The 27,986-nt window shown below is 38.9% G+C and overlaps 2 protein-coding genes across 5 annotated transcripts in view; one reads left to right on the forward strand and one right to left on the reverse strand.

The window, feature by feature from the left end:
• Positions 1-11,468, forward strand: part of iqsec3a (IQ motif and Sec7 domain ArfGEF 3a) — a 116,646-nt gene extending 105,178 nt beyond the window's left edge. For 2 of the 4 annotated variants that reach the window (XM_067582058.1, XM_067582057.1), the window contains 3 exons: positions 2,599-2,691; positions 3,149-3,192; positions 7,694-11,384. In XM_067582058.1, the coding sequence (XP_067438159.1) occupies positions 2,599-2,691; positions 3,149-3,192; positions 7,694-8,254 (698 nt within the window). In that variant the 3' untranslated portion in view covers positions 8,255-11,384. Of the gene's footprint in view, positions 1-2,598; positions 2,692-3,148; positions 3,193-7,693 lie in introns of all 4 variants that reach the window. The other 2 variants (XM_067582055.1, XM_067582056.1) reach the window with 2 other exon arrangements.
• Positions 11,469-12,919: 1,451 nt separating this feature from the next.
• On the reverse strand, positions 12,920-27,197 carry slc6a1l (solute carrier family 6 member 1, like). The gene is made up of 15 exons (XM_067582060.1): positions 26,971-27,197; positions 23,127-23,517; positions 22,184-22,315; positions 21,249-21,349; positions 19,228-19,337; positions 18,974-19,106; positions 17,958-18,092; positions 17,763-17,866; positions 17,528-17,652; positions 16,821-16,933; positions 16,559-16,690; positions 16,064-16,166; positions 15,634-15,734; positions 14,241-14,408; positions 12,920-13,602 (listed from the first exon to the last, which is right to left on the reverse strand). The coding sequence occupies exons 2-15, from the start codon at positions 23,365-23,367 to the stop codon at positions 13,507-13,509; spliced, it is 1,794 nt and encodes a 597-aa protein (XP_067438161.1). The 5' UTR covers positions 23,368-23,517; positions 26,971-27,197; the 3' UTR covers positions 12,920-13,506.
• Between the last annotated feature and the right edge of the window lie 789 nt (positions 27,198-27,986).

Raw genomic sequence — 27,986 nt, forward strand, 5'->3', positions numbered from 1 at the left:
TGTCTTTGTGTTTTGAGAGAGACCATGTCCTTACAAGGTAGTTAGAGACTCTTCACAACATTGCTGTTATGTCCATCTTTGCCCATGTCCTGTTGGTCCTGCTGTACAATGTACCTTTCTTTCATGAAGCAAAGATTTTTATAATATACAAAGGATAGAGGCTACCAAATGTTTGTGTGTTCTCCTTGTGGCAATGCAACAAAAGTATTGTCAACATCTCGTTACATTTCTGACCAAATCGATAATGTCACATCTTGGCAAATGGGGGGACTACAGTGGATGCTTACATACTGTGAGAATCAATAGGTCCTCAGATAGTACAAGAGAGTCAGAGGTGTTTTTTATTATTTGTAGTCGGTACCCCATTCATGTAGGTGCAGACTGACTTTTGCATTTTTGGTTTGTTTGCTTTGGTGCACTGCAGCTCAAACAGACTGCAGGAGGGCAATAAATTGGAGGTGAAAAGAGGCCAATGTTCCTGAGAGTGCTCAGGCATCAGAGTTGTTTTGGGTTTGCGTGTGTATGAAATTCTCCAGACAGGAAGGATATTGTAACTTACACATGCACATACTTAGACACACATGGAAAACTTGAGTATTTAAGAGCCTGGCTCCTGCCAGTGGGCATCAAAAGAGAGCACCCCTACTGGGATTTGACGCGTCTGCATTACCCTTCACAGAGAGGGAAGGCCAGCATCCCGGGGAGAGCAGGCAACAACATATGGAGACACGCAGGGGTTGACAGAAGGAAGCTTTTTCCTCGCTCCAGAGCCAGGAAAATGATAGACAGCCACTGCACACAAAGACACACATAAACCAATACACACACACATACAAATAAGAATACATGTTGGGACATATTTGATAAAAATCAACATGCAAACACACAAAGACAGCACACTCTTTTCCTCAGGACAAAATATATGAACATTTGAGAAACTTGGGAAGCTGAGTAACAAGCATGAGTGCTTGCAGGTGCACAAACATCACATCTTTTCTCCTTTAAGGGCTTCCTATTTTTTGCACATTGGTAAATATGCCTGTGGCTGACTCACTTATGTTTGGGCTTCCCTTCTTAGAAGATAGAAAGGGAGATATTACAGTTTTTTTTCTTGCATCTGGCTGTTTACAGTTAGGAAAATTCATAATGGCATTGAACATTTCAAGTCAGTCATACAATCACTTTTAAACATCCAGATAAAGCATTTCACATACTGTTCCATATTTCTGTTTCCTTCTCTACAGTCAATATGCCTGTACTTAACATTTTTTGTGGATTCTGGATTGCAAATTAGTAAATTTTGGTTTGCACAGAGGGGCACACTAATGTACGATGTTGTTGTGATGGTGACATTTGACACTCTTCTAGGGGAGCTGCATGATAAGCCTTTTGGCTTTTTGACTTTGCCTGCTCATCTCTTGTGACTATTTGAATATTTCCTTGTGTTTTAACCTGTTATAATTTTTAATCTCACTTTTCATATTTTTTCTTCTGTTTTGATATTATGCAAATAAACAAGATTCTAGACAGCCTTATATTCAGACTTATAAGTATTATAGGCTAAAGTGTATCTTTGGTCAACTTCCCTTTTTTAAATGTATCTATCAGATTGGCAGTGCTTTATTTTATGGGTCCATAATGTCCTAATAAAGTTTCAATAATATGCTAGGAAATTTCCTGGGAAAAAAAAACTAATATAAGTAAATACCAAATGTTCATTATTTATTCCCTTATTATTGGAAACTGTTTTATTCATATATGTTGAACTGTATGCTTGGCTTCAGAGACATTTCATATCTATGCACTGACTAAAAGTAACTGTACTGTAGGTGAGCAATTCATTGGAAATGTACCAACTGAACACTGTCTCCATTTTCCCTGTACCATTTTTTTTCCCAGGAAGATTTTAAAGAAATTACTGGGAAAATAAGACCAGTAAAATAAAGTGTAACCATTACATTTATTTATTAGTTTCATCTGACCACTTTTTCAGGAGATAAGCTATCAAAGTGTGTGGTAGATGCACACATCCAAAAAACTTTAACAGGTGCTGGACCAAAGAAACAATGTACAAAAGAATGAAGAAAGTCTGAACACTGTAGCTCCCTTTTTCTTCAGATGCAGTTTAATGGGACATCCATAAGTGATGTTTCAAGCTACATGCTCTTCTTCAGACGGAGATAAGCTACAAATCAGAACATTTTCTGTAGTTGATGTCAGTATTTGCGTTGGAGGACATGGTGTACTGCGCCCTTAAGGTCTCACCTGGCAGTTTTGCAGTTCAGCACCAGAATTAGAATGCAGCGCAGTATTGAAGACAAAACAACATTTAGTCATCATGATTGGAAATGACATGCAATTACCATCAAGTGTGAAGTTTAATTAGAGAGATGGGGAGTCGTGTTTTGAGTGAGTGGGAGGGAAGGCAACAAGACAGCGTGCGTGTGTGTGTGAGTGTGTATATACACATGCGCATGCCTTCAAAAGAGAGTAGAATCAAGCCAGTTAATGCTGTCACTCTTACCTGCCTGTTGCCCTCCTTTGCTCTCTGTCATGGTGATTATGATGATGATCTTTTCTGTCTTCTGTTCTCTGCAGGGGAGCTGGAAAAGCAGCAAGGAGCAAAGACACACTCGGTAAAGAGCAACGGCACACAGCTAGAGCTGCGTGGCAAACAGGGCTCCCCATCAGGTGTGTGTGTGCACTTTTTAATTTTAAAACCCACTGCAGAGACCTTGTCACCAATTGTATTACTCCACCTGATGTTGGAGTAAAGTTAGCCTGTTTTTATGAATTGATCAACTAGAAAAGATGGTACGTCTAGCATTACAACATGAAGAATTAATAGATGTGTGTTATCATTTTAAATTTAGTAATTTGAATGTACTTTCTTTAAAATATCTAAATGATTTTCTTCAAAAAGCTTCGATCTTCAACGCTAATTATCACTTATTTAAAATTCAGTTTGCAGCTTTTAAAACAAATCCCAAATTCTTCTCTTCTTGAAATAATTGGGGTGATATAAAGTACCAATTTATTTCTTGTTCTTAAAAACATTTTAAGATGCGGTAAAAGAGGAAATTGCTATTTAACACAGACATTTTGCTGCCACTTTTGTCCCTTTTTCCTCCATTCTCCCTTCATCCAGGAAACCAGGAGGTAGATGAAAGAAGTGGACACAATGCAGTAGAGGTAAGTGCTTAGTGATAGGGCCATGTCCCAAACAAAAGGTAAGTTTGCAAGTTAGCACAGTGAGTCATTATCAAGATGAGGATGAGATAGGATAAAACCCCAGGACCAGTCATATCTTTAAGGCTAGAGGCGTCAAGCAAGAGTGGGTGAGAGTGCATGAGAGAACGAGTGCTGCAGGGTAAAGAGCTGCGGGCATGTGAGGTAACCGTCCGGAACCAAACAAAATATTAGATAAAAGGATTCCTTTGTGGTACAAAAATTAAAGATGGTGGTTTGGGGAGAGAAATTAATAACGTTGCAGCAGTCAGAACAGGTTCTGCTCACTGAAAATGCATCAGACTCAAAGGCTTAAATATTATCTGCAAGCCTAAAAAAGAATAGGTTGTAATTAGTTTCACAAGCTCAGGCAGAAATTGTGACTCCTTTAGGGCCTTTCAAGAAAAAAAAAAGAAAGCAGCCATTGCTAAAAGTAGTTCAAATCTGAAGACATGTGTGGAATGCATATACTGTGTGTGTGAGGACGTGTACCCACATTCAGCATTGAGACCTTAATTAACACAGTAACATGCAGGCAGATAAATTTAACGCTCATTTGACCTGGAGTCGTCACCTCCCCACCCCTCACCAGACCTCCAGGGGTAAACTTCTCATGCCAACATTTCGAGCAAGCTGAACTACAGTACCCAAGGGGCTTTGCAATTACCATCCTAGAGGCATCAGATGACCTTTCCTAGTCCTTTCTGTGGCAGTGTGCCCCTGGAGTTGAAGGCTGGAGTGAAAAGCCAAATACGCCGGGTCAATTTGACATTCAGTGGCTGTTTACTTCAACACAACTCACTGTTAATGTCGGGCTGTAAATCTTTGCTCAATGCGGATTTACAATAAGCAGGTGCCGGTTAGACCTGAAGTAATTACTTATACTTCACATTGAAAGGCCTCACAGTCATTTTATTTTCACAGCCATAAATGCCTGTAGAATTACAATTAGTACAGCAGGGCAAATATGCATTCATTGCTGCACAAGAGACATTTAAAGACATAAAAATAAAATTATGTTTTTGTTGTGCAATGGGATGTGCTCACAAATAAAGACAAAAACAAATAACTACACCAGTGGAAGAATTGAATAAAAATCTATATATAGCTTTAATCAATTCCAATTCAAAAGTGGATTTTTTTTTATATACACCGCTATGGAAATTACTTGAGTTTTCCTTCTGTATTTTTTTCTGCAATGTTTGCACCTCAGGTCAGTCTTCATGGTTGTCTGAGCTACCTCCACCAGCCGTGACATGCAGCCTACAGTAAATGTCAGTGGCTGGTGGGGAGCCGTTAGCTGTCGAAACACATTTATCTTGGAAACCAGGAGGGTCACTCAGAGAATCATTCTTATACTATAGGCACGGATGTAGGGATGTCTGAATCCAACAGTAAGCTGCTGATCAGAGGACTTTGATAAGTAAGGGAAGTGGAGAAGCAAATGTTTAAGTTTAAAGATTAAAAGCCACCTCTGCACAAAGGAAAGGCAGGCAAACAGGGGCTGTTTCATGTAGCAGCTCTTTTATGCTCTGCCAGCTTCTCCCCAGGTGCAACCAATCCAGGTAACGATCCTCTCACTCTGTCCACCAGCTTCTCAAGGCAGGACAGGTAATCAAAGAGCGCTCGTCGCAGAAAAGCAATATCAGCTGGCTACCAAGTCCAAATCACATGTATTTGATTTGTAACAAAAATGACAGTAATCTACTTGAATGACAGTATCATACTTAAATGCTGCAGTAGAAAAAGAAACTAAATAGCACCACAATTAACAATTATTGTCATTATCAATTAATGTGGTTATTATTTTCTCCAATAACCGACTAGTTGTTTTGTCTTTAAATGTTGAAAAATAGTGAAAAAATGTGACATTAGCCACCTTTGCTCGTTTTGATTTGTTTTTTTTGTCCAAAATCCTCCCAAATCTGTTTAACTATCATATATGACAAAGACAAGCAGCAAGTTCTTATCCTAAATTTGAGCTGCTGCATGGCACCAGTGCTCTCATGTGCACCCCGAATGACAGGCACACAGAGAGGGCCGGTAAAAAAAGGGTATGTTTTGACAGTCCACCGGCCCACCAGGATTTGTCCCAGTATGCCCAACCTACTGTTGTGGCTGTAAAACGGTGGCTAAATGGTTTTGAGCTTCACAAAACCCCTGCAAAATGACTTGTTTCACTATCATTGATCCATTCAGTCCAAACAGCCAGCTCGGGAATGTCGTGCCCGACATGAGATTTAAAAACTTATAGGCTTAATTAGCACTGTGTGAACTCGTTAATCAGCATTGTGTGAACTCGTTTGTAAAGGGCTTGAATGTAATGGATGTTCATTTATATGTAAAAGTTCCGCACTGCAGGTTTAAGATGAAAAAGCCTTCCTGGATAAAAAAGGTTTTTAGGCCTGTTTTAAAAGAGTCTAGGGTCTGTGCTGCCCTTAGATGGTTAGGAGGGCTGTTCCACAAGCCTGGTACATCTTGATCCCCCATGGTGCGGAGCTTGGTACATTTCATTAGCGTGGGATTCACTGAAAGTGGGCTTAAAGGTATCTCAGAAATAACCTTAATCAGATAGGATGAGATAGGATTATGCCGAGTTCTAGCAACCAAACAACCAAATCTGGCAAGCTAACGCAACAATGAAGGACATTTTATAACCAGCAGTGAAATTGTTTTGGTCATCTGTGGAGCAGAAAGTTATCCTTTTTACGTAGAAATCAAACTTCTAAAAGGCACCAGAAAGTCAAAGAAATCCCTCATCCTTTTATCTAAAGTACTTTAGAGCTCATTGATACTATAAGTATATGTGCTAAGTCGTCAAGGAGAAATAGTGGTTGGCTGAAACTGAATAGGAGCAGATGTCAATGGAGGTCTTTAACACAAGAGTTACATCAGCTCTTGTAACCGAATGAAATAACACTGCCGCAAACCCTTTCTTACCGTTGACTTATTCACACAGTCGTCATTTTGAGGAGTTTTTGTGGGGAGCTATATTCTAATTGGCAGATTTTAATCAAAAGTTACTTTATAACTGACATCTTTAGTCAGGAATGTGCAGCAATCTGAGGAACTATTGACTTCTTGAACGTACGAGGAAGTTACAGAGCTTATGAGTTAAAGATACTGATAACTGGAATAAAGCTATTATATTCTTGACATACAGCTACCTCTAATGTGTTTTCCAATTAAATGACAACACAATTAATAACATGAATTTGTTGAAATTGCTTTTGTATATGGCTTTACAACCCAACTGTTAAACATGGCTGCTGTGTGAATGTAACTGTGATACAGACTCAAAGATGAAACTCTGAGAAATGAGCACAATGTGTTTAAAATGCAAATATGAGCTCTCCATGCATGAAAAGTAAGAAAAATATGTCTTGCTAACAGGGTTTGACATGTACATCGAAAACAAGGTATTCAAAATGGTAGACAGACATGTCAATTTTTGCCTCCAGTCGGTCATAATCCCCTACTTGAGCTGAGATGTTTGCCTTTTTTATATTTTATAGTTAAATAATCACCATAATCTTAACCTTGATAAATACTTACGCTAACCCTAGCTATTAACTTGTAACAAATATGAAAATAGTATGTCTGACATGTGCTGTGGTAGCATATTTCTTACAATTTTCGCATTACTTTTGTCCACAACGCACTATATGCATTGCAGATTGTGATCATTCTATAAATTTTTAATGGACTTGCTTTTTTATTTTCTTTTGTTTTTGGCAATTGCTTTCTGAGTTTGAGAAACACAGTGTAAGGCATTTTGGAAACGTGGCATGTTTCCTAGAATAGCTATATAAAAAGAATTTTTAAAAAAGATTCAATGAAGGAACACAGCTGAGAGAAAAGGGAAGGAAACTGTCACTATAGAAACAATGAAAGAGTTAAAACAAATGTGACATATGGAGGTTTGCATTCTGATGAGTGTTGCCTGTGGACGTCTGTGGTTGTCAGTCCGCTCACCTCCTCTCCTCTTCTTCCACCTCTCCCTCTTATTCGTATGACCTCCGTCTATGTTCTGGTTACCCCGATCCCCAAGTCTCCTCGTGTTCGCTGTCACCATAGTGCCACACAGTGGTTTGGAAGGGAGACACAGGGGCCCTCAGTGTCCCCTTTGGAACCACCGGGCCCCTTCTGTAGCGTAGCACCAAAACTCTTATCCCCATTCCCCACCACTGTTCTCTTCCTGACCCCAGTCACACACTGGTGTTCCCAGCATCCAGTCAACACTGTTCCCAGTACCTGTGGGGGTGGAGGGAGGGGAGTGTATAGTAGTCACAATGATTTTACACCTCCACCGACCCTCAACACCTAAGCCCCCACGCATGCCCTGTGTGTGTGTGCTGTGCGTTCACCCCCCCCCCCCCCCCAAAAAAGAGGGCTTGACGGATTGTAGAGGAGGAACCAGTTTTATAACATTTGATGCTGTTCTCTTGGCTGTTTTCTAAACTAGGTGTCAATTCACAACAGGCTTCAGACGTACCAGCTCAGCAGCAGCACGGCTCGGAGTCCCGAGAGCGTGGCCCTTCTTAACCACCGGGGGGAGCTGCTTTTCCAGCAGGGGCCCCAGGGGCTAACCCAGGGGCCGACGCCTCCACCTCAGCACCCACAGCTGCAGTCAGCGGCGAGCACCCCCGCCCACCACCTCCACCTCCAGCAGCACCACCAGCCCGCTGTCAGCATGGCTGATCTGCGGCCCGAGACACTCATCCAGTGTCAGCAGATCGTCAAGGTCATCATGCTCGACAACAGCGGCCACGGACGCATGGAGGCCTTCCTCAGCCAAACGCCCACACACCACCACTACCAGCATCACCACCACAGCCACCACCAGCTCAGCCAGTCGGCCATGTCCACCCCAGTCCGCTCACCGGACAGCTCCCATGGCAACGACGGCCACCAGCCCCCGCTGCCTCCCCCACCTCCGCCTTACAACCACCCGCACCAATATATACCCCCCGACCCCCGCCTCAGTCTACATCGGACCCCAAGCGGCTCTCGGAGCATGGTGTAAATAATGCTTAATTAGTATTCTTTCCCTGACACATACACACTTACACACACAACCCTACCCCTTCTCTACCTACTTAAAAGTACATAATGTACATATATACATACAACTGAAAGAGCTGTAATGAAAAAAATTATAATATCTCACTTATATGCATATATTTAAGGAAAAAAAAATAATTAAAAGAAAAATTAAGGTTTTAAAAGAGATACAGAGAAATAAAGTGCATATATAAAGTTTTACTTGACTCCACATGTATTTTGAAATATTATGTAGTTTTAACAAATTTCTATAACTTTTTGTCAGTTTTAACTCTTGCTAGAGAAAACTCACAGATATTCAGTTTCTGGGTGGATTCCTTGTAGTTCCCGTATTCACCAAACAACAACAGAAATAAGTGAATCCCTTAAACTTTTTGGATCGTCCGTCTCGGTGATTGGTGGACACTCTCCAAGGACAGCTTCTGTTCAGCTTTTACCATCCCAAAACCTCATGCCTACTGTGCTGTATGTGCGCGTGCGTGCATAGTTGACACTTACTGAAAACGTGTGCCAAAATACATAAGCCTCCACTAAACACTGACTTCTTTGCACTTGACTTAACGCTAGGGCTAGAAGAAAAGAAAAAAAAAAACAACAAAAAAAAAACTCCTTTGCTTTGAGAAAATAGTCCTTTCACGCTTCTCCCAAAAGGAGCAGAAAAAAATGAATAACAAAACTGATATTTCATAAAAACCTATCTCCCCGTTTGCGCCGTTGCTGATTTATTTATGTGATGGAGAGCTTTCTCTCTTCTTCTCTGCTTCCCTGGAAAAAAAAAAAAAAAAAATGACATCCTCCGATAAGCTGTGTTTGTCATCTGCTCCTCTGTTGTGTCATGGCTCTCTATCATCAGAAAATGCTCTCACTCAGTTGTCACTCTCCATATATCATTCTACAGTGAAGGATGATGGGAAACAAAGGCAACCAATCATATGGATTCCCGCTGAACCAAAAAGTCAACCCCAGCCCAGGATGGTTCTGTTGATTGTTTGTCTCGTCCTTGTTCATATTTAATATTGTTAATGCTTCCCAGGAATTCTTGCAACATGTACTGTATCTGATGATGATCATCTGCTTTTATTTGAAATGGTCACATGATGAAACTGCCCTTGGACTTTTCTAAACCTGCAAAAGATTCAGCGTTCACATGTACAGTGGTATATGTACAACACTCTGTGCTGTCATGTGTTGTTCATGAAATGCTTCTTCGCTTTTCCAGGAAATCATACATTTCCATGAAGACGCTTATGCTTCAACTGTTAAATCTCTTTATTTTATCTTTCATGAAGCATTCAACCTTTTATGTGTTTTCCGTCTGTGGATAAATGCAGGACTGAGTCCAACCACCAGTCAGACAAAACATCCAGACACCGTCTCTTTATGTCTGTACAACTCCCCAGATTTAGTTTCAGTCTGACATTTTCAAAAAGGCAAAAACTACATAAAACACACAGCGGCGCACATGGCTTATATTGCAAATGCTGGCATTAATGGTATTGTTTGTGCTGTTGGCTAGCCTGCTTTAAATAAGAATGGGACAAAAGAATGCATTATCTGATCTCTTTCTCTTTCACCCTAGCATAGATTGTAAATACCACATTTGAGCAGTTGTCGGAAAGGACAAGCAAGCAACCTTTAGCCCCTTCAAATGCTATTGCCCTGTCATTCGTCCTTCATTCTGAAATAGGTCACCGACTGCCCCAGTCTGAATGCGTCCATCTTTTAAACATAAGCCCCACCAGGTACTGTGGAATGGATGTATGGTTAACTCTGCTCCTATCTGACCCCCATCTGTCTGATTTGTTGATTTATAATCACAGAGCCACTGCAGGGAGGTCTCTATCTCATCTTTCTGTCCTTTTCCACTTACGATTTTCACCCTGTGGAAAGAAAGAGGTTTGCAGAAAAAACAGTGTCGTGCTGGCCAGCAGAAATGATGTGTGTGTGTGTGCGCATGTGTGTGTGTGTGTGTGTGTGTGTGTATGCGTGTGCGTGACCTGCTGACAGTAACATCCTAAACTTTCCCGTAAACAAATCAGACCTCTCTCTTGTTCATCCCGGTAATTGCTTTTGTTATTATTTCATAACACCATGAGAAGAATTAGTGCTTTCAAATTGAATGAAGAGCCATTAGGATTATTTTCATGTTTTTTAGTGGCTATAAACACACTTTTGAAGGTTATGAAAGAAATTCAAGCATATAACATCAAAAGTTCTACTCTTATCTATTTGACATCAATGGATGATGATTATATGATTGCTATAGAGAGTCTCTTCACATGTATTTGTTTAAATCAACATTCAGATGTGATTTTTTTCTTTCTCATGCATGACATCTGTTTGTGTATTGGAGGCCTCTTGAACTTTGATTCCCAAAAGTATTTTTTGTGCATGACTGAATTTGCTGTGAGCACACTAGTGGGAGATGAAGATGACAGTTTTTTTGTTCAGTATGTAAAAAGACAGCCTTTGATGGAACTAAATATATATATATATATATATATATATATATATATATATATATATATATATTATAACAGAAAATGGATTTTTGGGCAAATCCATGCCTCTCCGAATATAATGCACAGCGGCAAACTTGAGGCCTCTAATTTGCCAAAATGTGTCTATTTTTGTTTTCCTGTCTTTCACTACCCTTTGTTTATGGTTGCACAGTTTTGTTGGAGCATTTCGGGAGATAGACATGCTGTGTGTGCAATAAACGTGAACATGAGGCACACTGGTTTTATGTTAGATAGGAAACCAATGTAGCATTTTGGGAGTGCAGCATATGATATAGAAGCGCAGTAGTGGCAAACTTTTCACAAAGAAACTGGAAAAAAGGGCTCTGCCGTACCAGTGCACTGCTTCATGAATGACATGCGGATCTTGTCTGAGTCTTCAACACTGTGTTTGCTCATACTAGTAAAAAAAAATATAATAATAAAATAAAAAGTGGACATATTAAGGGGAAGACAGGTGGAAACTGAGTGTAACAAATGTGAACCATCACCTCCCTCAGTTGGCTTTGAATCCCTCTCTACCTGTCTTTGCAGTATATCAACATGCTATTAAAGATGATTTCAGTCTATTCACCACAATAGTTTGCTTTGGTTCTTGGATCTAATAGCTTGACTCTTCCACCATGAGTCAAAAGAGTTGGACTTATTGTGAAAATATTTCTAATTTTTAAAATGTTTCGTAACAGTTAACATTTTCATTTCACACCATAAAGTTTTTCTACAAGAAGGAGTTCAAACAAAATAACTTGTTCCACAAAAGTACAGGCATACATAGTCTATGGCCTTTGACGTGTTTAATAGATACATTTTTTTTTCCACCTGGGCTTTGATTTTTTCCAGAATGATAAATTATTGTATTAGTTTTAGGTCTATGAACCAGCTTTTGCCTGAGTGGAAAAACTGTACAGTCTGTTCCAGTGCAAGGCCTCAAGCATTATATCCATAGACTGTATATAAAGACGCTAGCTTACTGGGAACCCTGAGCAGTGAACACTTAGATTAACAGGGCAGGTATTGTAATCAAGTAAGACTAAACTTACTGAAATATTGCAACAATAGTCCGACTCAGTGCAATTCCAGGAGCCGAGGAGAGAAGCAGGTGAGCCAACTGTCAACCACAGCTGTCAATCAACACCCACACGCCAGACATCAAAGCTACTATAAGTCTTGTGATCTTATTAACAAGCAATAATTTCCTAAATGACTCCCAGCACATGTATTAGTGGGCCTGAATTTAGCGATTGAAACCATAATGGCTTGTTGAAATAAATTATTGACTTAATATTTCTAGAGAGAAGTTGATGCTTTTTGAATGAGAGTCAATTGGAGCCAGAGTGTTTTTTTACAGCCAGCATCTAGTGGCCGTTGATGGCATTGCACTTTAAGTAGCTTCCGCATTAGCTTCAGCCTCAAGCCATGGTAGTTGTGCTCAGTTATATCACACACATCACATCACTTTATTAAGTAACTCGGGTATCAAATATATTTGATTTTTAGTAATTACATTAGTTAAGGGCTTCATATTGAACATATTGAATTAAAACCTGTGTGAGTGTCTATGAAGGCGAGTTATTTTGTCTGAGCTCATTGCTCCAAAGACTGCTGGAACACGCATACATACAAGAGAGAAAAAGAGAAAAATATAATTGAAGAAGAGAATGGCAGTGGAGATAAACATGATCTCTTTCCAATATCAGAAGGTCATTAAATAATTAGTAATTGATTATTTTACCTCCTCAACACTATACCACTACTATAGATGCCACAAGATGCTGATGGAGAGCGGAGTTAACAGGTGCAGTTTTTCTTTATTTTTTATTGACATGGAGTAATGTAAGGCAGATCCCTCATACATCTCATTTCACATACTGTATTATCCAAATTGACTTTCTCATCATCCGCTATTTAAAAAACACTTACTTAATTTAAAAAACATAATATAGTGACACAGTACCAGTTTATTTACAGTCTAATATAATATTTTTATCAAATGTGTTGCCATAAAAACTAATCTTTCTGATAATCACCACAAAACTGAGTTAAACGAGAAATTATTTATGGTAAATATACTGTACAGCTTTCATCAAATTATTCATTACAGTTACGAATATTTTCTTTTAGTTTTATTTATGTCAGTCTGGATCAGCAAAGACAACAAGTATACGAGTGTGACCCACATATTTACATATACAGACATTTTTTAATGGTAAAAGATATTTACTGTACTGCTATCTGGACAAAAATATCACAGTGGCTGATTTGATCATTTGTTTGTTTGTTTTTTAAGTTGCACCATAAGAAATTAATATCTAATGCATTTTAGTTTTATGCTTAAAATCAAGTTTCACCAGATTATTTGATGTCGCCATGCAACATCATTGATTGCATTAAAAAATTTTTTTTAAAGTAGGATGAAGATTAACAGTCATACATATGGAATACTGCAATTTACAGAGGCTCAATGCTGATTTAAAGCATTACATTTGTGGTCAGAGCTCACTCTTTTTACTTCTAAATATATCAAAAGAGATTCTTCATTTTTTTTCCTTTATGCTCCTGATTTTTCAGCAGGAAAACATCATATTAAAATACTGTACAACATTCCATCTGTCCAAGTTTCAGATTCCAATGTAGACTAAGTCCTGGCTGACAGGGGGAAATGGCAGTCATATTATTTGACCCAGGGCAATCCTGGCTAGACAGGAGCTTCGCCCACACTCCCTCTGTGTGTAAATTCTTCATTCCCTGATGGCCTTTGATCCTGCTGGGAAGTAGTCATCCTCCGCCAACGCTGGTCAAGTAAAGAGAGTTACATCAGTGTCAGATTAATCTTAAATGATTAATATTCTCGAAGATGAGTCCAGATGTTGAAAGTTAGGTAGAGCAAAAACTACTACTAGTACTAACTAACTAACTACTACTACTACTACTACTACTATAGATGAACAAAGTGAATAGTGAGCAAGATATCATTCTAGCTTTAATTTAAATGTTTTTAATTGACAGAAAAGCAGAGAACACAGAATGTTTGGAACTAGGCTGTTAAACCTCTCAATGAGGCACTGAATTTTCAGTTCTCCAGTTTTGTAGTTTTGACACAAAGAGTGACAAAGTATTACCTGTCAGAGGCTGTGCTCACATTCAAAACGTACTTTCCTACCTAAAACCTAGATAATGAGATTGGCCTCAAGCCAAACTCATCGTTTCTGATCCCTCCTGAATGACTGCAGTCCAAATAACAGAGAGAGAACATCCTGCCTTCCTGCACCTTATCTCTCAAGCATCTCCTGCACTATTTATTTTGTTTACTTTCAGTCTTTCGCTCTATGCACCATTTCCATTTAGACATATCCATGGTTCACAAATCTTCAGCTAGAATGAGTAAAGATTAAAACAGAGAGAACAGCAAGTTGTGTAAGAGGTTTGTACCTGCTTGATGCTTCCCTTGCTGGTGCAGAACATGTAGATGACGTAACCAGGGATCAGTATCATGGAAGACAAAGCCATGAACCAGCCAATCACTTGGCCCCACAATGGGTACACGTACTTCCCCAAGCTCAGAGGTGTCATCTCAATGGCACTGAAGGTAAACACCCCCTAGAATATAAAATTATGTCAATACGTTACCTCCAACTCTGGCCAATTAACCAATAAAAGACTGCTGAATGAGTCCTGCAAGCACTGATTTGGTTATGTTTGAAGACTTCTATGTTAAAACTGGGCTAAATTCTGTTGAAAAGTGGAACTTATGTAAATGCTAGTATATGATTTTAAATTGTTATATTTAAATGTTAGGACCTACTTCTTGCTCAAATATAGTCACTTAATGCTGTTGTTTCAACAGCATTAAGTGACTATATTTGAGCAAGCTAGCTGCTCTGTGAGGCCGTACCTACGTTTGAGTTAAATGCTACAATTAGCATGCTAACACCCTCAAAATGACAATGCTAACATGCTGATGCTCATGTCCACCATCTCAGTTTAGTATGCAAGCATGCTAACATTTGCTAATTAGCACAGTAACACAGTAGGCCTACAGCTTAGGCTGATTTAAATTTAGAAGTATTGAACAAAAACTTTTGACCTGCTAATGGCGCTAGATGAAAAGTCAGGGAATAAAAAAAGTGATTATAATTCATCATGAGTGGGACATAAATATTTTATGGCAAACTATCCATAGTTGTTGGGACAAAACTACAAATGCCAACCTCATGGCGGTGCCAGAAGAAAAGTCAGGGGATCACTAATCCCATTAATCTGTGGGATTCTTCCACTGGGGACAATGAATTTCAGTACAAAATTTCAAGGCAATCCATCTCATACTCAATATTTCAGTCTGAATTAAACTGGTGGACCAACTGGTGAAATAACTAACTGACTGACTAACTGAAAATGTTTCAATCAAATTTAGTCAATTTTTAACCCATATGTCTAGCTCTCTTTTGACATGCAAATCATCAAATCAGTGCTTTTTGGGAGTAAACTGTGCTTATTCATTGTGGCAGCATACCCTTAATTTTCCATCTGTATAGTTGCCTTTAACATTTACACTTCTTTATCACTACACTACTGGAGATAAAGACATTGCCATGATTTCCCTGAGGGCCTGACAGTCCACAGGATGAAGTACAAATCACCACATGGCAGTGGAAACCAGTTCAGCAATGCCATCAATCCTATATTGGCACAAGCTGTAGCCTGATGGGTTCATAGATCTCCATGATGGCGAAGAAAGCACATGTTAGAGTTTGACTGACAATATCACACTGTAGCTGAAGGGTCTAATTCATGAAGTTTAAATCAATAACCATTCCCCGCCTACCAGGCAGATCAGCGGAGTGAAAAACATCCAACAAAGCTTCCACCAGCCGCATGGTCGATAGCCGATCATGTCCTCAATGTTCTGATAAAACCTTTCAGCTCCTGTGGCATAAAGAGAGGAGGACAAAGAGAGAGAGAGTGTGTGTTAATGTGGAGATAATAATGGCAAGAACAAAGCCTTATGGGGTGAAAGAGAGGGAAAGCCGATTGGACAGAGTCTTACCACAGAAAGTGGGGCAGATAGATGTTTAGTAACTTCCTGTTGGACAGCTACATTATATAGGAAATCTACATGCTTGATTCATTTGGTGAATTGGCACAATGAAAACTTTTTATCCAGATCGTCTCAACTTATTTCAGCTGTTCTATTCACTTGGTTGCAGTATCCAGTGTTTGGTTTAAGCATAGACAGTACAAAATAGATTTCCTACCATAAAGCCAGGATATGGAAACAGTTTCGAAGAAGACGAGGTAGAGGAGACACATCCCACTGGCAGAGTAGTAATCAAACAGCTTAAACACGTATAGACCACCCTGCAAGATTTCAGCACACATATATATCTGCATTAGAGGCTGAATATTAATATCTCTGTTCTTTATTGAATAAAATATGCATGATGAATGTACACCGCAGGTTGTTGTGAGATCGTTTTGTCATTATGTTTAATGCAGGAGGTGGGTGTTGGAAAAATGGTGCAAGTGTTCATGTTTATATAGTCTTGTTGGGTTTTAAGATTCCTCTTTATCATACACAGGCACATCCTGCAGAGTTAAGTGCCGTGATTTTAAACTAATATAAATTAAATAGCTTGTTCAAACATACTGCAGAACACGCTTGTTCATATTTCTCTCTTCTTCTGTAATCAGTTTAGATCCCAGCATGATCTAAGGGAATTTAATATAAAAAGAGGTGCAAACAACAACACCTGTGTGATGTTGGAGAAGCCAATGATGAAGGAGATGAAGCACACAATGAGGATGAAGATCTTCTTCCTCTTTCTCAGCAGCAGTGGATACTCATCCATCAAAGCAGTGATGAAGCCTTCCACGGTGCAGAACTGAATGAACACACACACACACACACACACACAATAGCTTAAATTAATATCCACAGCATACGGTCAATTAAGAACTCTGGGTGGGAAAAATAATAAATAGTAACATCTATATTTAGATAGACATATTTACCTGACTGTCCAAGCCTAACATCATAAGCATGGAGAAGAATAGGATGGCCCATAGAGAGGACATGGGAAGCTGGGTGACAGCTTGGGGATAAGCTAAAAATGCCAGACCTGGACCTAAAGGTCACACACAAGACACACTTTTTAAATTCCATATTAAAACTTATTGAAATTCTTAAAGTTCCCCTCCAGTCAAAAAGATATTTTTCTTCTTGTTCCTTCAGTTGGATGTTTGAGCTTCACTGTGCAGACCGGTGTATGTGGAGAGTTTGACACTAGAAGGCTGTTTTCACATTCATTTGCTGAAAGTGGAAAGTTTCTCTGTGTTTACTGAAAATCTGAGTTTAAGGCTTGAACCTATAATCAGACCTAGTTTGGAGCCAATCGTGGTCGAATATACAACTTATAAAAGTATAGAGTATCTTTAGAGTTTATATTACAATAAGTATCAACAAACTCCTTTAGAAAATGACACCGAAACTTTTTTGTTCTATAAAGACAGTCAAAATTGTGTCAATACTTAAGTTTTACTAGGCTTTACTTTTAGAAAATTCCAATTAAAACCAATTACAATAACAATTTAATAACATATTTTCGTTTGTGTTTTAATTCAATTAGAAGAAAAACAACTTATTTCAGTAATGACAATCACAATAATATTTCATATACCAAAATATTTTTGACTGCCATGACATGCAAATAGTACCATACCTGATGCTGCTAATTCCTGAACAGGTTTCTTAGTGATATAGGACATGAAGCCTACGATGGAAAAGATGACAAAGCCAGCAAACATGCTGGTACAGGAGTTGATGCAGCACACTATGATGGAGTCCCTGAAGAGAGAGGATCAAGATGCACATTTAAGGATGAAAGGAGAAAAAAAAAAACATATCACATCAACCATCAAAGAGGATGTACAAAGCTTGTGATTGCCTGTCCCTACTTGTACACATCATTGTTGTAAGAGTTGTAGCTTCCCAGTGCGATGAGCGAGCCCAGGCCCAGTCCATAGGAAAAGAAGATTTGAGTTGCTGCGTCCAGCCACACCTGTGAGACAACAGAGACACATGCATGCCTTTGTTTATGTCTGTTTGTCTGTGACTGTGTTTGTTTGATTTGCTGTGTGCAAACTGTCTACCTCAGATCGGGTGAGCTTATTGAAGTCTGGTGTTATGTAGAAGAGGATCCCATCTATGGCCCCTGGCAGAGTGACCCCTCGGAAGAACAAGATGAACAGCATGAAGTAGGGATAGGTGGCTGAGAAATACACCACCTGAAAAAGAAAGAGAGTAACCTAGTTTTAGGTATTCAAATTAGCATTTCTTTTCAGTTAAAACAAAACAAACTTACAAAACCCTGATTGCCACAATACACAGTGAAAATTTTCTCAGCTGCTAAAAAATTTATATGACTTCTCTTTGCCAGAAGAACTCGCCAGAGCCTTTTACATGTAGCACGCAGTTTTGTAGCAAAATGATGATGCTTAATTGGTAATGTCCGTCAAGGCCAGGGCCTTGGGGGAATTCATTTCTCTCTTGCACTCAGAGATGCCACACATTAAAATCCAATTATCCCTGGCAGGGAATGTGTAAATGTGTTTCTGCTCACATACATCGCTTCAACTTGCTGTAATTTAAAAATCCCTGGCAGATCTATCTCTTTTCCCATCATCTCTGACTCGTCTTGCAGTTTGGGATCGTCTTGTAGTTTAGGAACATTTTCTGTTTCTCCACCTTAGTGAAATGTTGAAAGATGAGGTATAGACAGCCGAATGGCAGCAGATAGAAACAGAGTCAACATCTGAGAGGGTAAATAAATAGCAAGACATGTCTCTATCAATTAAAAAAACAATTTAAAATATATTTTAGGTTGTTCTTTGAGCTCTGTGGAGCCAATTAAGACCTCATATGACCTGTTTTGATGTGCAATCATGAAGTGATCCTTCAAACTCAAACTTCCAGTCAGCCAACAATAACAACTTAGCTCTACCTACTGAGCTGAGATGTTGATTAAAAGTTCAATATTCAAGACAAGGAGAAAAGGGCTCAGATAAAGGAGACTGTGTAATGTAGCAAACAGTCTGAGGCTAGAGAGAGTAAGTTTAAAGAATAAAGAGGGAAAAAAATAGGCAGAAACTTGAGCAGGAAGTCTGACCTTCCCCGTCCACTCCACTCCTTTCCAGATTGAGAAGTAGACGAGAACCCAGGCCAGCGCCAGAGTGCCCACTAAGGGCCATCGTAGCTCTCCTGGCTCCTCCAGACCACTGGACATCTGGTGCATGTTACGCCTACAGGAACACACACACACATGCACAAATAGTTTCTAGGAAATGCTTCTGACATTCTTAAACAGAGCATCTTGCACACTCACACGTATGACAGGAACAAGCACACATCTCACTGACTTACTCCCAGAACTCAGTGACAGCGCTGGTCAGGTTTGTGGTGTCTGTCAGACTGTAGTTGGAAAAGCATTTCTCTGTGTTCCAGGGGTTATCACAGCTTTGCCAAGGCAGCTCCTGCACACACAGTCATATGCATAAATAAAACAAGCTTGTGCATTTAACCAACTATGATTTTTGGCCTTCAGACAAAAACACTGAACAGCAGTGAACACAATTTTTTTTTCAAAGTTTTGATGCCTGCTTCCCAGTCCTCCATTTTCCTCGCCACAAGAGCCTCATGCATGATGCATGTAAAGTCTTTAAATTTCTGCCACCAGGCTTCTTTGAGCCAGGTGGTCACGCAGAGGAATACAAAGGCAGTGAGAAAAGCCAAGACAGGGAAAGAAAAACATTGTGGTTGGGAAAGGTGGTAAACAATTGAGATTTGAATTTAGACCATGCCTATCTACCCAACACCTTTCTGATTTAATGTCAAAGAGTTTTTTTTTTCTGTGGTTGATGAGTAATTACAACCATTGTAATTAATTTTGTAAAACAATAATATTAAATGCACAATATGTAATTTCTGCCACTAGGAGTCTGTCAATCAAAACAATAACAAAATACGGAGTCGTGTCACCCATGACATTGTGAAGTAGCGTGGGATCATGGGAGTTGTTGTTGTCATTGTTAAACAACCAGTTTCTTCCATTTAGAATTACTTCAGTGTTCATTGTTCAGGATGTTTTTACCAGGAGCTGATTTATCTGCAGAGGTCTCCTCCTCTCCAAAACAAACAGATCCGGTGATCAAAACAGGTAAGAAGACTGAATAAAGAAGTTTCACGCAAAAAAAATCAGTGTTTGTCCTGTTTCCGGTCGAAACAGGACATCCAGGAGGGGCTGTGAGCTGAGCTGCTCAGCTTGTTTCTCTGATAACTTAAGATCCAGACATCTGATGACTAAAATCCTTCATCTGCTTAAAAGATATAGTTAAAAATGACCAAGAAAACTGTGGCTTAAAATTGAATAAAAGTCAATTTATGATAGTTTCTGGCAGACAACTACAATGCTGACATATTATCTTGTATGCGTGTACTCTTTGGTAGACGCCATTGTGGTGGACAACCGCAATGCCGACACACATCATCTTGTGCGCCTATACTCTTTGGTAGAGGGGGTATGATGCCATTGACTGGCCACCAACTGAAACGGGCTCTTACTTCGATTAAAATTACAGATTTCTCTGGGTTTGAAAATTTTTGGAAACATTTGGGATAATTTAAGTGCACAACGTAACAAAATATATATAATAACATACGTCTAGTTGTTTTTAGACATATTAATGCAGAATAGTTACATATTATAGCTTTAAAAGGCCCAAGAGACTTTTTACACACTTTTTAGGCAGCTGTAGAGCTTAGAGGCAGAGCAACAAACTATAAACAGTGACAAATTATGGCCAATAAAAATGACATAAGGAATGTGTGAGCAAAAAGAGCCTTTGAATAGTCCTATTGGACTATCGAGGCTCATTTAAGTCCAAAGTCTCAACTCCTGAGGGAAATATCTGGCTCTTTAGCTGCAAAAGACTCAAATATGTTTACCAGATAGTTGCTAACTTTGTGTTTTATGCTGGGCAGGTAAAATACAGTATTATCAGACCTTTTTTCTCTGAAAACAGCTGCTGGCTGTGACTGGTTGATGATGAGAATGAACTAAAACAGTTTAAGTTGCAGGCCAGAAAACCAAAACAATGAGGTGAAAGACACTAAAACACTCCATAGAGCTGAGGGGAACATCATAGAAGAGTGATCATTTTATGTGTTTGTCACTACAAGCAACCCATTTCAGATTACACATTTGACCCACTGTTAATATGAAAATATTGCTTTGTGCAGCTTTAATTTTACCTCTGAAGTTTCTGATGATCTTCTGTGTCTTTTTCAAAAGGCCAGACTTAGTAGTCAGTGGTCAAAATGGGAAAGCAACACACACTCCTTAAGAAAAAATGTCTGAAATAATGAATATTGATTATGTAACATACCGAACCAAAGGAGTTGAATAAATAGTAGAGTGCCCAGGCGATAATGATAATATAGTAGATGTTGAGCCAGAAGGACAGCACCACTGCAGCCAGACCAACACCTGAGGAAGGAAGCATTGTATAGTACAATGTTTTCAGATAACAACACGTAATACAATGTAAGGAGCAATATATGCAAGCAGAGGATGTATGCAATAACAAAAGAGCAGATTTTGCCTAACTTTGAATAAAACACTGTCACTCAGCATGTTCATCATAATCTTCATCATTCTCATTATTGTTATTTTTGCAATTTCTAATGTTTACTTGCCCCTGGCTTTCACTGTCACTTGTTAAAGCAGCATGTTCACTATCACGATTGCTGTCTGTGCTGGCAGGAGATAAAACGTGTTTGACTTGAGCTTGTTGAGCTTGGAGGCAACAGTATAATTGCTACCACCAAGCACTAAAGCAGTAAAAGATTCAATTAAAAAGTTGTCAACAAAACTATTTTTCTTTTCTCGCTTTTGTGATTTTGCATTTCTTTGTTAACTTTGCGTCCCTGTGGTTTTTGTTTAAATGTTGTTTTTAAGATGACAAGCAATTTAATTGCAGGGGGAAAAGAGCCTGATGTCAAGTTGAAATGTTGAGCAAAAAGTCAAGTGGAGCAAAAAAATAAATAAATGTGTGCATTGTGAGACCGTTCAAGTATCACTGAAGGTAGAGTTTGAATTGTCTCAACTCAGACTGATACGAGGTCCCCAAAGAAAATTAATGCTGATGCATCAAATCTTAGTGGTTAGTGCATATTCTTAGTGACATACTGTCCTGTCAGAATGCTCACAATGCTTATCCACATCACTAAATCACTTAAACTATTTATGTAACTATAAATAATTTAAAAGAAAACCAGATTAATCTCCAAATCTCTCCCACTTTGTATCCACACATCTTACCTTTCATCATTGGGATGAGCTTCCACACCCCAAGCCCTCCCACTGAGGTGAACTGACCCAGGGATGTCTCCAGGAAGAAGAGAGGTATCCCAGCAAACACCAGGGTCAAAAAGTACGGGATCAAGAAGGCCCCTGACACATCACCACAAAGTAGATAAACAAAATATGTTGGTAAGATAATGTTTGGAACTAATTGATACATTAAAAGTTTATTGAAGTACATTGAGATGGATTTTCAGGAGGTTTCATGAGCAAATAATAGCTGTTGCTGAGAATATTTCTTCATGTCATAATGTGTCAGTGTAGTAACCATATTGATGTGGCTTATACTGACAGGTCATAATATCATCTCACAGTGCTCTTGCTTTACTGTATTAGAAACCTAAATATTTCATTTAAACATATTCAGTCTCCTCATTTTAGACTGAAAAAGAAATGAAATATTGTGGTAAGAGTGACATATTCATTTCTCCAGTTTGTTAAAGCACAGCTCCTGCCTGAAGATCCATTTTATTATTAGCATGAAAACGTTAGAGGACAGTCTTGTTTCAGTACTGCTATTATTCTCAACTAAATATTGTACAATTTACATGCTGGAGACACACTTCCTACTGAACTCCCCGGAAAGAAAGGTTCATTATTCATTTTTAAAAGTGTCTGTAAATGTTAATGTGTTGTAAAGTGGCTTATTGTTTTTATAAATCTCATTCTTAAAAGGGCAACTTGTTAAAGACACTAAAATGTATTTTCCTCTCACTCACAATGTGTTGGGTAAGAGGAAAAAAAAGATTTGTTGTGGTTTTGACTCAAAAGATCATCATTATTAAGCTGAAATGCCTTATAATTTTCTAGTATTTTCTCAGAATTAACTTTAAACTAGTTAAATCATGTATATGTAAGAAATTTGGCTCCATCATTCTCACCATAGCACTCAAACACTTACCTCCACCATTCTTGCCACACAGATAAGGGAACCTCCAGACATTTCCTAAGCCGATAGCATATCCCACACACGACAGCAGGAAATCAAACTTGCCCTTCCAGCTGCCCCTGTCAGGTGGCTCCTCCTGTTTCTTCTTTTCTTCTGCAGGGGGCGCCATGTGATCCAATTCTTCAAAGGGAACTGCTTGTTTGACCTCTGTTGGGGAATTTAAATCCACTGTACTCTGCCCAGTCTTACCCATTAGTGGGACCACTAGAGACCAGTGGGTTCAGTAAGCCACCTTGTCTTCACAGCCCGTAATGATTGCAAATGAAAGTCTCTAATCTTGCTGAGTCACTGAGTTGACCCGATAGAGTCAGATGGATGTGCTGACACTGAATGTGCAGAAACACTGTGGACAGAAGGAGAGTAGCAGAGGTGTTAGACTAGTTTTCTATGGGAGAGGTTTTTATTTATTTATTAATTTGTTTGTTTACGATGTTCTCAAATTACAAAAATCAAATTACAATTTATTGATGAGGCATTTTTATGATCTGTTACAGTCTTTTTATGATCTTGGGCCGTTGGCTTCCAAAACTGAGGATAACAACTTGCACATAAAAATATGTGATGGAAAATATAAAAATCAGGAAGACTGATGAGGGTGCATCAAATGTAATACCAGTAACGTGAGGCCAGTTAACTTTTATCTTAAACCCATGACCGGCAGCAGACCATACTGGCCAGCGACTGGCTAATCTGTCACCAATCCATGTGCCCATACAAGTGTGTGAAAATGGGAAAATGGGAGCCTTGAAACTTTCAGTATTGGTCATGAAACTTGCTCCAAACATCTCCAATGCAAACAGAAGAACTACATGCTAGCTAGGCATATGTAGTTGCATGGCTCATGACGAGGAGGAGTGTTAGATCTCACAATGCTTTGAAGAAGAATGGTATTTCCAAAAACAGGGTGCATTTAAAAACATATTTGTGCCTTTATATGCAGTTATGATTTAATACTGGCATAACATCAATAATGTTGCAATTGGTGAAATTACCTTAAAATCATAGTTATATCCTAACAAATCAGCCATGCAAAATGAGACGGAGTAAATAGTTAAATATTTATATTTGATTTCAGAGGATCCATGTGGGTATTAGGGATGTGCAGAGGGTCCAGTATTTGTATTTGTTTCTCTATTTGTTGAGGCAGCAAAATTATTTGTATTTGTATTTGTATTTGAATAAAAGTGGAAGGAGGCTTAAAAATCCTGTTTTTGTTTTTATTATGCTTTTAATTTTAGAAAATTAAAGTGTTACAATAAGTGTTCATGAATAAACTACCTTCCAAAGGAGGTCCCCACACCAGGTCTTGAACTGGAGTCTTCCAGATCATAGACGACAGGACTGACTACTGAGCTAAAACTTTACTCATTGCCTCATTGCAGACAGACCTCTACCTATTTATACACCCATAACACAGAGACAGCACACCGTGTAATGTGTAGGGAAGAACTTCAAAGGTGAGTATTGCTTTGCACTTTTCATTTATTGCCTATTTTTTACAACCTAACTTTGTGGAAAGGAGAAGGGGAATAACAGGTTATGGAGAGTCCCTTGGGAGCACTTCACTTGTGTCAGTAGCTCAGTTTTATCTGTGGGGAACACCCCCAACTCTGGGAGTGATGTCCAAATTAGGAAATGTGCATCATGTAGCAGGTGAATGTGACTCCCCTCATTGAGACCTGCTGATAGACATTGCAGTAGAGCAAAGGACAGAGACTGAGATAGTGATGTAACCGACTTGCGCACTGGTATTTGACATGTTTTTTTTTTCTTCCCGAAAACAAATAATTTAAAAAATATTTGTATGAAACACATATTTGTAAAAAAAAAAACAACACTATTTGTGCTTTGCTGAATATCGTATTTGTATTTGCATACCCCTAGTGGGAACGCTAACTTAAACTACAAAAGTAGCACAGAACATGGCTGCACCTGCAGTCATTGGCCTGATATGAGCAGGGACACTGCTCTACGCATCTTAATCAGTACTGACACACCCCCTGCTGCACCTTTCTTTCCAGCACACCTCAGTCAAGTTCATGATAAGTCCCCAAGGTACAGAAAGAACAAAAAAGACAAGGAACAACCCTCATGAAAACACCAAATAACTTTTTGCCATGTGCATTAAGAACTACCTGTCCTGCTCACACCTTAATTGATCCTTCTGAGGAATAAAACCAGCTTTGGAGCAAGAGTGCCTTTTTTAATGTTAAAAATGGTAATTGTTAAAGCAATCATTGCCTGTTCACACGGTCAGGGAGTTCAAGCACTGGGAGGAAGTTGTTCTGTTTGCAAATATTGATTGACCTAGAAACTGTCACAATCACTTCATGCCATTGCTCAAGGTTAATTACAGACTGTTTGCTTATACATTTCCTGAAAGAACTCAGATTTTCTCTGCTCAACCCTGATATTTTTCAAGGAAATGTCCCTGCTTACTCTCACACAGAGGAGCTTTGACAGCACACTCATGCTGAGCTTTCTCATTGTATTATTCTCCAGCATTTACAAGATGAACTAAATCATCACCATGTCTGCTGCACTTAATTTATTGAGCTTTTTCTGTCTGATTCATTGTGTTCACCATGTTTTTTTTCCGATATATATTAATATTTCATGATGAAAAACCTTTGCATCATTTAATATATGCATTATTTATGCCTGCTGGTCTTTGATGCTGTTCATAAAAAGTAATATTGGCAAGTGCAGTGTATATATGCAGTGGACACAGATGATCCATGTTCAAAATACAAAAAGGAAATGCAGTGTAATGCAAAAAGTTACAAGACGTCAGACTGATAAGTTCAAAACAGTCACAGTGATGTGTAGTGTGATCAATATTGATCAAACAAATTCCCTCCTGCTGTAAAATGAGTTATGTTCCACATTGTGTAAAAAGTTATCAACTCCAATTGGGCGTATTACCGTGAAATGATCAAAAAATGTACTTTCAAATTGTTGTCTAGGTGACTATGTGTATCTGCTTCAAAAGCATAGCGATAATATGAAACACATCAGAGATTCCCTTTGATGATGTCATCCATTCAGATTCAAAGTAAATCCTGAGAGGGACTTTTTGGATGCCATTTTTTCTTTTTTTATTATGCCTTTCATTAGCAGACCGGTTTTGTCTTTCTTAACAATTACAGCAATAACTGTTAATAAAAAGATTAATTTCGAATTGATATTGATTAAAATATACATTTTTATGGTATGTGGTAGTCCATAAAACCAGTGTGTGAAATAGAGGGGGTCTTTGGGGGTCTCAGACCCCCCAGTTAACAGCTGGGACACCCCTGAAAAACTGAAAAACATATTTTTAGGGGATTAGGGGATTATTTAATTGATTACTTAGATGAGATAAATGTTTATCTAGACAGTAAAGGTCATTTTCATGTAACTATTGAAATCTTTGATTGTATTGTAAATAATGCAATAAAAATATATTGTAATCAAAGCATTTGAATGCAATTTGCTCCGTGCTGCATATTTAAAACATTCCAATAAATGTGAAATAATTAATACGTAAAATGAAAGTCCTTTATTTATCTTGGAGGAAAACATTTTAAATGTCCTAAAACAGTTCTCATGTCACAGGACAAACTAATAAATAGGCCAATAAAAAGAATGCAGCAGTGCTTGTTTTTGTACAGCTACTTGAATCTAGTGGCAGATGTATGCCTATTCTGTTTTGGAAGTATTACTCATAGCACTGGGACAAAATTCAACTTAGTAAGTGACTCGGTGACAGACAATAAAGTAAAAGAAGGAGGAGGGGGAACAAGGTGCATCCTACCTGAGAGATTTCGACGTCCTTTGACAGGTCATCAGCTTCAGCTCACAACAACGGCACCGCAAAAGCCCTGAAACTTCAACTTAACATCCAAAGGAAAAATGAATCCTTTTTTTGTGTCAACTGTGAGAAGCTTCAAGCCGACTCTCCAGGGGAAGCTACGATGTATCTGCTGCTCTAAAAGATCTTTTTGATTTTTCAACTCACTCCAACCCGTATACTGTATTTTGGAGGACCTGTGGCTGTTCCTGCAGCTGCTATCGAGTGGTTGATAATAAAGTTCGACCTGTGTGTCTGCCTTGATTACTGCTCAGTTCTGACTAGTGAGGCCCCGAGGCCATGGGGGATATTCCAATCGCCCAATGCTGGTGGGGAACTTCAGCAGCAGCAGCAATGTGTGTTTGTGCATCGTGCATATGTGTTTGTTGTGATAGCTGAGGTCAGCTCTTGCCAGGATGGTTACCATGGTATTTCCCAACAGAGAAGGGCCTGATCAGTGAAAGAGGTCGTGGAGTTTTGGAAAATGAAATGAGCAATGACTGTTGGCAAAGACCCTGGAAATGTATGACCACAAATGCAGTCATTCCAGTATCAGACTGACAAAATCAGTACATAAAATGACCTCATATATCTTCAGTGTCTTCTCTCTTCCAAACTAAATATAGGACCAATCAAAATGTGGGTGTTAAATTTATTTTTGTTAACTCTTTTTGTGATATGCATCAGGGGCATGTACTGTATGTGCAAGAGAGTGCAGACATGCCATATGCCAGCAATCTGAGGCAATGCTGCTCCATCTTGGCCTGCATCTTTAGGCAAACAGCAACGCCTTCTAATAGATTCTACAAACAGCTGCCAAATAGACCATTGCGCCCAGCACTTTAGGCAGACACACAGACCCAGAGAGACAGAGGAAACTCAAAGATTGTGTTTCAGAGAGCCTGCTGCTGTGTGCCACTCTTACTGAACTGTCTGCCATGAAATTGCCACTTCGTTTAAAAAACACTCTGTCTTCAAGT

Source organism: Thunnus thynnus, chromosome 23, assembly GCF_963924715.1.
Source record: "Thunnus thynnus chromosome 23, fThuThy2.1, whole genome shotgun sequence".
NCBI lineage: Eukaryota > Metazoa > Chordata > Actinopteri > Scombriformes > Scombridae > Thunnus > Thunnus thynnus.